The sequence below is a fragment of the Coptis chinensis genome, chromosome 3, assembly GCF_015680905.1.
Source record: "Coptis chinensis isolate HL-2020 chromosome 3, ASM1568090v1, whole genome shotgun sequence".
NCBI classification, from domain to species: Eukaryota; Viridiplantae; Streptophyta; class Magnoliopsida; order Ranunculales; family Ranunculaceae; genus Coptis; species Coptis chinensis.
In genome coordinates this window covers 3,695,684-3,707,310 of record NC_141458.1, presented here as the reverse complement: position 1 = coordinate 3,707,310, position 11,627 = coordinate 3,695,684, and the positions used below count along the sequence as shown (strand labels likewise).

General features: G+C 37.9%; 2 protein-coding genes and 1 pseudogene across 4 annotated transcripts; all 3 read left to right on the top strand.

Moving 5' to 3' along the window:
• Positions 1 to 1,651: 1,651 nt before the first annotated feature.
• LOC147507342 (ubiquitin receptor RAD23c pseudogene) lies at positions 1,652 to 2,588 on the top strand (annotated as a pseudogene).
• An 850-nt stretch (positions 2,589 to 3,438) lies between these two features.
• LOC147507341 (ruBisCO large subunit-binding protein subunit beta, chloroplastic) lies at positions 3,439 to 8,043 on the top strand. 2 transcript variants are annotated; one of them, XM_086600068.1, is made up of 15 exons: positions 3,439 to 3,597; positions 4,340 to 4,579; positions 4,670 to 4,795; positions 5,004 to 5,141; positions 5,224 to 5,319; positions 5,491 to 5,733; positions 5,873 to 6,107; positions 6,241 to 6,410; positions 6,504 to 6,581; positions 6,670 to 6,741; positions 6,835 to 6,939; positions 7,093 to 7,185; positions 7,278 to 7,370; positions 7,607 to 7,730; positions 7,828 to 8,043. In XM_086600068.1, exons 2-15 carry the CDS (start codon positions 4,343 to 4,345, stop codon positions 7,839 to 7,841), a joined length of 1,824 nt encoding a protein of 607 aa, XP_086456194.1. In that variant the 5' UTR covers positions 3,439 to 3,597; positions 4,340 to 4,342; the 3' UTR covers positions 7,842 to 8,043. The 2 variants fall into 2 exon arrangements, with proteins under 2 accessions (XP_086456194.1, XP_086456195.1); XM_086600069.1 differs by lacking the exon at positions 7,828 to 8,043 and having other exon boundaries at positions 7,607 to 7,744.
• A 1,292-nt stretch (positions 8,044 to 9,335) lies between these two features.
• Positions 9,336 to 10,656, top strand: LOC147507340 (splicing factor U2af small subunit B-like). Of its 2 annotated transcripts, none has more exons than XM_086600071.1 (2): positions 9,336 to 9,460; positions 9,727 to 10,656. In XM_086600071.1, exon 2 carries the CDS (start codon positions 9,808 to 9,810, stop codon positions 10,456 to 10,458), a length of 651 nt encoding a protein of 216 aa, XP_086456197.1. In that variant the 5' UTR covers positions 9,336 to 9,460; positions 9,727 to 9,807; the 3' UTR covers positions 10,459 to 10,656. The 2 variants fall into 2 exon arrangements, with proteins under 2 accessions (XP_086456197.1, XP_086456196.1); XM_086600070.1 differs by having other exon boundaries at positions 9,346 to 9,460; positions 9,621 to 10,656.
• Positions 10,657 to 11,627: the final 971 nt, after the last annotated feature.

Sequence of the window (11,627 nt, the reverse complement as noted above, 5' to 3'; positions counted from 1 at the left end):
ATTTCGGTGCATTTAATGTCTCGCGTAACTCCTAGGTGTGAAGGCTACCCCTAAGATGACTTTTGATTATTGGATTGTATTTACACTTTTTGGTTTTCTATTATTTCACAAGTTAATCGTCCTATAATATATTATTTTTAATTATTAACTAATTTCTTCTTTCGATTATTGTTATTCTTTTGATCAATCTTTTGTAACTCTAATTTGATAACTTTTCTTTTCCACTATTTATGTTGCAGGATTTCACCATGAAAGAGACTAATTCCAACTGTAGCAGGTGAGTTCACTTTGAATTCTAATATGTATTTGCTCGTGGTTGTAGAACATTGTTACGATTGGCTGCTATCTCTATATTTTCCTTCTTAAAACTTGACACTATTCAAACCAGTCCGACCCTCTGGAGATGTCCTCTTTTCAATACTTTTGATCCCCTGCTCTCGCTTCCTAAATTTCATGATTTGCTCTCACCATCATTTTAATTTTATGGTTTTGAATTGATTTTTTGTTTATTTCATTTTTGTTAACTCATAGTTTGGAATGTTGAATATTTTTTACTGGTTTAGTTAGCAAGAGTGGTGACTTGCTATGTCTTCATTTGGGGTTGAATTTGGATTAAATGCTCATTTTTTTGGGTGGTTTTCAAGTGCCTTACCAACTTAAATGGAGCCATGGGGTTGAGTAGTGAACAAAAGCGGCTGTCATTATTGTGTGGGATGAGGACGGACACATTTTCCTCATGTGTAAAGGAGCAAGCATGTAAGATTCTAAATACTCATACATGTGTATATTATATATATATTTATATGTTGAAGGACCTGGATTGAAGCTATGCTATGTGATAATGAGGACCATCATACACTTTTTATAAAGACATCGATCTACTAACTCCAATATGCTTTAGCATTGTAGGGGTTTCATAGCCCTTAACCTTGCCTTTAGAAAAATGTCATTTGCTTCGAGATATGCCCTATTTTATATGGACCGGTGATCCTAGTTAATGTAGCATTATCTAGAATCTTTAAAATATAAATTTGTGTGCATGACCACTAATTCCGATTATATGAAAATTTTAAATTCCGTTTTTGATGCTGTAAAGCCAAGTAGTAGGAGTTGGAATATATGTTAGGAGAAAAGATTACTCAATAAATTCTCATTGATTTCTTTCAATGCATCTTTGTTTCCTTGAAATGTAACCATAAAGATATGTTTTTAAATTTTCATGGAGGTACTAAATATACGATCCATGGCTCTAATATCTCAGCATCATATTGGATCGGCCATCAAAAAGTGGAAGAATTTATGAGGAGGAAAGGAATAGGCATTTGACTGAATATGGAGAAGTTGGATTGCGTACATTGGCTCCCTCTTACAAGGAACTTGAAGAGTCTAAGTATCATGCTTGGAGTGATGAATTTCAAAAGGCAAAGACTACTTTAGGGTCTGAAAGGGAGCCTATACTTGAGCAAGCGTCAGGGAATTTATTAACTATAATCGATTAAAGCTATGCTATATGATTTTGAGTTGACATATATTTTTTTTCTACAATTTATCACTTGGATTGCAATGTTGAAGTGTTCCGTTATGTATCTATTGCGATCCATCTCTAAGATCAGGTTATCATTAAGCTGGCTTACTTGAGAGTTCATTTATATTTATCAAGGGAATGAGTTTGTTATAATGCGCACTTTCTTCATTCTATATCATGTCGGGGATAGTTCTTTCAGCGAGAATGTCGATATTCCTGAAAACTTAACCAGGAAGTTGTTGTTTTCCCTGCGAGACCTAAATATGCCTTATGATGGGATGGTAAGATGTTGTACTGTTAATGTTGCCTTATGCAGGAAATAGTCGTGAAGGGACCATCCAACAGATTCTTGACATGGGCAGAAGGACTTGGGACAGGGATATTGTAGAGCGTGCTTAACGTGCAGCTTACAACAACCCAAATAGAGCTATTGCGTATTTATATTATGGATTCCCTGAACAAGCAGACGTCCCACCTGTAATCCGGCCTCCTACAATTGGGCAAACTACTGTTGCTCCTGCTCAAGCTCCACAGCCAGCACAACAACCTCCAGCTCCAATCAATGGTCCCAATGCAAATCCTTTAGATCTCTTCCCTCGGGGCCTTCCGAATGTGGGTTCTAATGTTCTCGGTGCAAGTACCTTGGAATTTCACGCCAATATATAGTCAACAGGTTTCAAGCTCGAACTATGGTACAAGCTAATCCCCAAATCTTGCACCCATGCTTCAAGAGCTAGGAAACATAACCCAAATCTAATGAGGCTTATTCAAGAGCATCAGGCTGACTTTCTCTCAGCCTCAATCAACTTAACTGTTGAAGGAGGAGGAAGGCAATGCACTAGGACGACTTTGCTGCAAAGCAATACCTTGCAGTTTTTGTAACCGGCCACACTAGAGGAGCATGAAGCCATTGAGCGTTTAGAGGCAATGGGCTTCAACTGTGCTATTGTACTTGAGGTGTTCTTTGCGTGCAATAAGAATGAATAGTTGGCAGCAAATTATCTTCTCGATCACATCAATGAGTTTGAGGAATGATGTTATGTGAAACCATAGTTGCCCTTTTTTATTTGTTTTCCATTCTTTTTTCTGTCGTCTACTTGCTGTTTGACATTGCGTACACAGCACATGCATCTTACCAGTTCTAATAATAAATGTGTTATTTGTGTGAGGTTTTCTCGCTGTTTTACGGTGAGAAGAGATTTAAAAGGACAAAACCAAAAAGCCAATACCTATCATGGCCTCATATTTAACAAAAGGGTGAATTAGTGTTACCCCCTATTAGATGAGCCAATTAGGATTCCCCCCCCTACCCCCCACTAGATGGGAAATTAGGGTCTCCCCCCTAAACACATGGTCAATTTGGTTTGACCGTTAACTTTCAAATCAAACAATTGAAAATTACACAAATGCTCTCATTATTTTTAAAAAAAAAATATCCAATTTTAATTAGATGGAGGCATTTATGTCATTTTCAGTTGTTTAACTTGATAGTTAACGGTCAAACCAAGTTGACCGTGTGTTTAGGAGGAAGACCCTAATTTCCCATCTAGTGGGGGGGGGGGGGGGGAGAGAAATCCTAATTGGCTCATCTAGTGGAGGGGTAATACTAGTTAACCCTTAACAAAATTCATCAAAATCACATACCGAAAATGTTTAAGTTCTCCAAAATGTCTCTTAATAATCGAGGAAGTTAAATATGGAAAGACCTAAGAAGAAATTGTACCATAATTGAAGTTTCGTGTACAATTGGGTAAGAAGGTGGTTCAATTTTAATAGTGTAGAGATTAGTGTAGACTGTAGACGGTAGAGAGATAGTGGTGAAGTGGTGAACCCAGAGTCGAGACTATGGTCTAAATCGATGCCGTGGGCCTTGGTTTAAAATTTAAACCCACCCAGCCCAAGTTTGAGGGATTGTTCTAGATAGAGTTGCCAACCCTAACTAAAACCCTTCTAGAACACTTCTTCTATCATTTTACAGCCCTTTCCTTAAAACCTCATCTTCTCACCTTCTCCAACCAAACATTTCACACTCTCTAAACTTTTCAATAAAACTCCTTTAACACACATCTAAGGTAAATTCTCTACCCTAATTTCGGTTCCAAATCATTTCTGATTGTAGTTGATAATTGTGATGTAGTTTTTTTTTTTTTTTAATGTGTATTATGCAAAAGATTTGAACTTTTGATGATTTATTAATGTTTACTGTAATGGATATTGTATAAAATGGACTATTTTATGGTTTAATTCAACTGTTTTCTGTTATAGAATTCTTTGTGTTGTTAAATTGGAATAAGGAGAGTTAACTAGCTATCTCATTATATGGCATGGGTTATTTAATGGAATATTGTAATGAATGTATTCAAGCATTCATTCATAAGAGGCTTACTATTTCTGGCACTATATACTGGACAATACTATGTGAGTAATTGTAATGTATTGCAATACAAACAAACGGACTGACCTGGAAGTGTAGTTAGCATATGAGTTCACCTGAATTGGTGGATATTGAGTGAAACCTTAACCAACAAAATACTTCTTGTAGTTACTTGTGTTACTAGCTATCATGATAAATTATGTTTATTGAAGATTTCAAAGTCAGTAGGGGATGGGACCTAAATGCATGTCCATGGAAGAATAATTGATTAAAGTGGATGGTTTGTGAGAAATGAATAGTTTTATTGAACCACAAGTATTTGTGCTGTTAATGGAATTAAACCTATTGTTTGTGTTCCTTGGTGGTTGATTTACTTTGTTGGTGTTCTGGTTAATAAATTATTGAAGTGAACTGACATTGAAACTACTTTTTCTTGGAAGTAAATGGCATCAGCTTTTGGTACAATGTTGTCTGCGGGCTCGATGGTAGCTCCTGGAAACCATACAATGGATAAGAAGCTTGCGAGTTCTTCAGGAATGTTATCTTCATTTTCTTCTATATCTTCGGTTTCAGTAAGTAGAAGGCAAAATGTGAATCTTCGAAGAGGATCCGCACTAAAGATCAGAGCCGCAAAAGAGCTGTATTTCAACAAGGATGGATCAGCTATTAGGAAGCTACAAGTGAGTTATTGAAGCTAATTATCAACATTGTTGTAGAAAATTCAGTGGCAATGTTTATAATGCCTTTTTCTTTTCTTTTCCGCCTTGCAGGCCGGTGTTAACAAGCTTGCAGATCTAGTTGGGGTTACACTTGGTCCAAAGGGACGCAATGTTGTTCTAGAGAGCAAATATGGTTCCCCCAAAATTGTTAATGATGGTGTTACTGTTGCTAAAGAGGTATGATGTACATAAGTTCTTTGGTTTCAGTTAAATAATGTTATGAGTTAAAATATTAATTGTCATATAACATGCTTCTCTGTATTTATCATCATAAACATAAGTTGGATCTGAAAAGAGGCTTATTTTGGAAGTCAATAGCGTTTTTGGTCTTATGCCTCTCTCCCAAGCCCCAAAGTTGGTTATAATTTTTTGATTTGTTTCTCAGGTTGAGTTGGAGGATCCTGTCGAGAACATTGGCGCTAAGTTAGTAAGGCAAGCTGCTTCAAAGACAAATGATTTAGCTGGGGATGGGACAACCACATCTGTTGTTCTTGCACAAGGTCTAATTGCCGAGGGTGTAAAGGTTTGTGATGGTTTACGTTTTCTATTTCAAATTCAGAATCACATCTTTGTCTACATTACTAAATTAAAGCCAATACTTTCAGGTGGTAGCAGCTGGTGCAAACCCAGTTCAAATTACCAGAGGAATCGAAAAGACTGTTAAGGCTCTTGTTACTGAGCTGAAGTTAATGTCAAAAGAGGTATCCTTGAACTTTCTCCTCACTCTTTGTCTGTACTTTCATGCAGCTGTAATCTATGCTTTATGTACTGGATTTCGGGTCCTTTGTAAGCTTTTTGAAGTTATTTACACTTATTCGTGAGTCTTAAAATACATGGTGCATTACCTTACAGTCAAACCATTTTTCCTGCAGGTTGAAGACAGTGAACTAGCAGATGTGGCTGCCGTTAGTGCGGGTAACAACTACGAAGTTGGAAGTATGATAGCTGAAGCCATGAGTAAGGTGGGCAGAAAGGGGGTGGTAACACTCGAAGAAGGGAAAAGCTCTGAGAACAACCTTTACGTTGTCGAAGGAATGCAATTTGATCGTGGTTATATCTCTCCATACTTTGTAACTGATAGCGAAAAAATGACTGTTGAATATGAAAACTGCAAGGTATATGGTTATTTTGCGACTTTGCGTTGCCCTCCCAGTCATTATTTTTTTAACAGTTTGTTCTGTTAGGTTTGGTATTTTGATTCTATTGTGCTAGCCTTTCATTTGGTTGTGTTGATGGTATTCATTGGCCTTGCAGTTGCTTCTTGTTGACAAGAAAATCACAAATGCAAGGGATCTAGTTGGTGTTCTAGAAGACGCAATTAGGGGCGGATATCCAATCTTGGTAATTGCTGAAGACATTGAACAAGAAGCTCTTGCAACTCTTGTTGTGAACAAGCTTAGAGGGTCATTGAAGATTGCTGCACTCAAAGCTCCCGGATTTGGAGAGCGCAAAAGCCAGTATCTAGATGACATTGCCACCCTGACAGGAGGTCCAGTTCTGATCTTTGTTTTTGCTATTGAAATTACCTCCCTTCGTTTCTCCAAATGTTTGATCATTGTGTTCCCGTATTACATTTCTCTTTATACTGTTTTCCTGAACCATTACCATGCATTATTGTGTAGCCACGGTGATTAGAGAGGAGGTTGGATTAACCCTTGACAAAGCTGAGAAGGAGGTTCTTGGTAATGCTGCAAAGGTGGTGCTGAGCAAAGAAACAACTACTATTGTTGGCGATGGTAGCACTCAAGATGCAGTCAACAAGCGAGTCTCTCAGATCCGAAACCTTATAGAGGTGGGAATACGTAAAAGTTTGAATTTATTGACGTATGAAATCTGTCTTTATTGTGCCCACAAGTTTGATATTGACAAGTGTTCTGCTCTGTAGGCTGCTGAACAAGATTATGAAAAAGAAAAGCTTAATGAAAGAATTGCCAAGCTCTCTGGTGGTGTTGCTGTCATTCAGGTAAGCCTACAATCATCCATGTCAACTAGAATGTACACTTTTTCCTATATATCTTTATTTTATCTGATCCATTTGCTTAACTCACTAGGTTGGAGCACAAACTGAGACTGAGCTAAAAGAAAAGAAGCTGAGAGTAGAAGATGCTCTTAATGCAACCAAGGTATCTTCTGATTTCAGCTATTGCGGTCTTTCTTGAATACTGTGAGCACAGACAAGTGCGTACTATAATTTGGTGTTGCGAATCATATTTTAGGCGGCTGTTGAGGAAGGCATTGTAGTTGGTGGAGGGTGCACCCTGTTGAGACTTGCAGCAAAGGTTGATGCTATCAGGGATACTCTTGATAACGAGGAGCAAAAGGTATATATCTACAGATACTTCTTTTGGACTTAAATAGCTTTTAGTTTAGTTTTTTTCTTTCTCGTGATGAATGTTCTCTGTGAGGGAATTATGCATTGTTTTGTAGTTAATTGGTTACTTTGCATGGTATTCATTATCATGGTCGGATGGCAGGTTGGGGCAGGTATTGTTAAAAGGGCCCTGAGCTATCCACTAAAGCTAATTGCCAAAAATGCTGGTGACAATGGAAGTGTGGTCATGGAGAGGGTAAGCATTTCACCAGTTTACTATAATTTATGTAAGTTGTCTGGGATTGGATTGCGCTAAAATTATGTATTTTTGTTCTTCTCTTCATTCAGGTTCTCTCCAGCGACAACTTTAAGTATGGGTACAATGCTGCAACAGGAAAATACGAAGATTTAATGGCTGCTGGAATTATTGATCCTACCAAGGTAACATTCTTTTGCAGTCTCGGGTCTTTCAAAATTGTGAATGATTGATTAGCATTCTTCCCTGGTTGGGTTTCATGTTGATATGTGTTTCCACAATGTGGAACTGTATGTTTCTTTGAAAACAAATTATTGTTTGTTGTGTACTATCAGTTTCTTGTATTGTGCTGCATTTTATGATGGTTTTGTGGATATAATAATGGTTTTGACTGGCGGCATCTTCTGTTTTTGATAATCAGGTGGTGAGATGCTGCTTAGAACATGCTGCTTCTGTGGCTAGAACGTTCCTCACTTCAGATGTGGTTGTTGTTGACATCAAGGAGCCTGAGCCGGCGGCACTAGTTAACCCCATGGATAACTCAGGTATATACTCATAGAAACTTGGGTCACTATTGTATGGGTTGTTTCTGGTTTTGGAGTGGCTTTAAATTAACTGTTTTGTCATCATTTCTGCAATCAGGTTATGGTTACTAAGCAGCCAACAGGGCCACAGGAGTAAAGTCTGTCAAAAATTCCTATCGTATCAGGTTGTATCAATATTTTTCCATTTTATCAAATTGGAAATGGTAGTAGCAATTGAAATCGCTGCCTAAGTTAGGCCAAAGGAGTTCGGCTTGTATTCTCTCCAGAAACTATTTATGCCACATTTTTGAGAAAAATGAATTAATATTTTTTATGTTTTTATCTTCTAATATTTTTTTTGCTGGACTTGTTTTGTCCCCGAAAAGCTGAGGCCCAAACTTGATGGGGCATAAGCGTCTTATTCAAAGGAAATATCATCTTCGTAAGAAATAAGAATGTAATCGCATGTAGTATGCCATAGGAAATATCAGATCTACACCATCCTTTCCAAAATTAATTTCGTAAATAGTTTGTCCGCCTTCGGCGCTCTGTGAATGTACTTAATCTTAGAAAGAGGTGAGTAGATTAATTACAAATTCGTTTTCGGGGTTGGTAAAGAAGAGCATTGTTAGTGAAACATGTTGGCATAAACGTCCTGGCAGGTGTTAATATATAGTAGGTGCTGGAACATTTCATTCTACGAAACAGGATCTTTGGAAGTAAGAACAACGTTCCTTAATGGAAGTTTTAAATGTTTGAGAGGAAAGCCGAAAAAAAAATTTGAATTTTCACGCAAGTATCAGATCCAATGTGGACTAAGAGGCACACGAATGTGACCAGAAGTCCAGAACACATTATCACTTAATAAGGGGCAGATTAATACGAGTAGTGCTACACGGACCTACTATTGCGACTCACTATTTGGATAACACACGGACATGCATCTCTATATAAATCAATGATTATGACTTTTGACACATCAGTAGAGTCCAAATAGTAGGTCAAATAAGTGGGTCGGTCTATCATTACTGGATTAATATACCGTGGGTATTGGATCGAAACCTTCACTTTGGTTGACTAGATAGAAAGGGCTGTCTGTTCACCATAGTCTATATGGTTTATGTGGACACTAGTACTACTCTAGGGAGCAAAGCAGGGGCGGCTCAAGATAATTGGGGCCCTAAGCAAAATTTGAATGCCAAAGGACGCGAGGGTTTTTTTTTGTTGGAGAAGGGCGAGCGAAACGTAGGGTCTATTTAGAACTAATGTAGTTTTCTACTTTCCAATGTAAAAACGTTATCTAACCATTAAAATAAGGGGGTGAAAAAACAGTCGTGTGAAAAACAGTGGTGTGCTGACAAGCAATAGGCGTGCTGAATTATATTGGGGCCCTTTGGGCTGCGGGGCCCTAAGCAGATGCATATTTTGGTATTAGGTTGAGCCGGCCCTGGAATCAAAATAATCCCTTCAACATGGCTGAAAATGTTTGCACTGAAAATTTTGAGTGATAGTGCGAAATATGGCTCGACCAAAAAAAAAAATAAAAATGGGGAGGGGTCCAGTAGTAGCCCAGGGCTTGGTGAGCTGAAGGCCTATTTATTTATTATCCAATGGCGTTGTGGACCTCCGTCTAATTAGAAATTTTGCTTACGTGTTTCCAAAAGTCCCAGTTTCTTTCACAAGTTGTTTTGGCTTAGAGATCGAGAAAACTTCTTTCCCCTCGTCGACCCGGAATACCTAGTTCTACTCAGGTACAATTGTAGTGCAATTTGGTAAATTTCCCTTGGTTGGGTTCTAAAACACTATTTATATATGTGGATAAGGCAGCAGTAAGTTAATAAATTTCTATATCCTTAAATTCTGTTTCTTTTTCGTTGTATTCTCTTCTTCTTCTTCATCTTCATCTTCAAGTGTCTTTGATCTTTCCGGCTAGTAAGAAGATTAATCAATGGCAAGGCACTTAGCTTCCTCTTATGGTTCGGAAGTTGACCGTGTCAATTGTCCTTTTTTCATCAAGGTTGGTGCTTGTCGCCATGGTGATGGATGCGCTCGTTTCCATAATCACCCAACTAGTTCCCCCACACTACTTCTTTCTAATATGTACCAACGCCTAGATATGATTAATCCCGGTGTGGATGTACATGGACAGCCTATTGACGCTAGGAAGATGCAAGAACACTTCGAAGAATTTTATGAGGATATCTTTGAGGAATTGAGTAAGTTTGGACAGATTGAGAGGCTTAACGTATGTGACAACCTCAATGATCATATGGTTGGCAATGTGTATGTTCAGTTCAAGGATGAAGACCAGGCTGCTGCTGCTTTGTATGCATTGCAAGGACGCTTCTATTCTGGACGCCCAATTATTGTGAGTTTTTCAACTGTTACCAATTTTCGTGATGCTACCTGCCGACAGTTTGAGGAGAATAATTGTGAAAAGAAAGGAAACTGTAACTTTATGCATGTCAAAGAAATTGGAAGAGACTTGAGGAGAAAGCTGTTTGGCAGTCACCGTCGTCATAGAAGTCGGAGCAGGAGTTTGAGCCCATATGGCCGCGGTAGACACTCAGAGAGGCGTGGTGGGGACAATAGTGACCGTGGGAACTACAATGGAGGGAATGGAAGGTACGATGAAAAGCGAAGACCTAGGAGCCTAAGGCATAACGGAAGCAGTCCTGTAAGAGAGGGGAGTGAGGAAAGGAGGGCACGGATTGAACAGTGGAACAGAGAAAAGGACGAAGCTAGCTAGTATGGTTGTTGTGTGATTAGGTGTTTATCTTACTGGTTCTGACTTCTGGTACTGGTATGAATTGTGTCACAACTCACAGTCATCTTGGTTATGTATTTTTTTTTTCTCTGAGTTTATTAGGATGTGTCCAGGATTGTGAAATATTGTGCTGCAAACTTGCAATTATAACAAAATTATGTGGGTTAAGTTACATGGTTATTTTCGTTATTCTAAAGTTAATAGTTGTGCAATTATTTGAAGATTATATATAGTCTTTAGATAGTGAAAAAGTTATGGACATCAACACTGAAACCTGATGTTACAAAATGAGGAATATACAGACGACCAATTCCAGCAAGTTAACCTTACAAAACTACAGAAAACCTTAACAGAAGACATATTGTACTGTTGAAGTGGTAGTTACTTCATAAATCCAAGAAAGTTCCTAGTGTTTGTAGTAGAAATAGCTGTTTGTAGGTAAACAGGAATTGTGCTAAAAGCCCCCTGGTAGATGGAGAACAATTGTGTATCAGGAACACTGGCATCTGGATATTTTGGCTAGTCTTGGAGCAAGTTAGTGTATTTCAAGAGCCTTTTACCAGTTAGATCATTGAGGATACAAATCATCATCTTGCAATCAAGGCATCTATGAAGTTTTGCAAGTTTGTTGCTAGAATTGTTGTGGTTTTTTATTTTCCAGGAAATGTTGTAAGAATTCCCCAGGTTGTGATAATGATACTTAATTATGTATTGTTTATCTAAGGTTTGGATTGTTTTCCTTGTTTAATGTTTGGAATATAAACTTTTCGGGATTGTAGATGTGCTACATTTGAAGCATTAATCTATGAAACTGGATTCAAAGATGATAGAAAACTGTTTAGGGTATTTTTGAGTTTTTATTTTTTCAATGTCATCTGCACAAACTTCTATAGACATTTTTCACATTTTTGTCTAGACATTTGGGCATAGAATATAAGAAACCTTACATTTGTGATGCTTTCTAGTATAGTAAATCATCTGTTGTTGACTTGTTGTTACGACGGAATGCATTTTCAAAATCATCTGTTGTTGTTACTACGGAATGCATTTTACCATACCACCCATTTCAGATCGTAACTGTATTGTGAATGCATTTTCCCATACCACCCATTTCAGATCGTATAGTGTACACTATACTGAAAATGGAAATT

What these genes read in the sequence shown, in the direction of transcription:
- LOC147507341 (XM_086600068.1), top strand. Translation starts at nt 4,343, where the DNA reads ATGGCATCAGCTTTTGGTACAATGTTGTCTGCGGGCTCGATGGTAGCT. An exon ending in TTGATAACGAGGAGCAAAAG is followed by an intron (nt 6,940 to 7,092) that starts GTATATATCTAC and finishes GTCGGATGGCAG; the next exon opens with GTTGGGGCAGGTATTGTTAA. An exon ending in GAATTATTGATCCTACCAAG is followed by an intron (nt 7,371 to 7,606) that starts GTAACATTCTTT and finishes TTTGATAATCAG; the next exon opens with GTGGTGAGATGCTGCTTAGA.
- LOC147507340 (XM_086600070.1), top strand. Translation starts at nt 9,658, where the DNA reads ATGGCAAGGCACTTAGCTTCCTCTTATGGTTCGGAAGTTGACCGTGTC.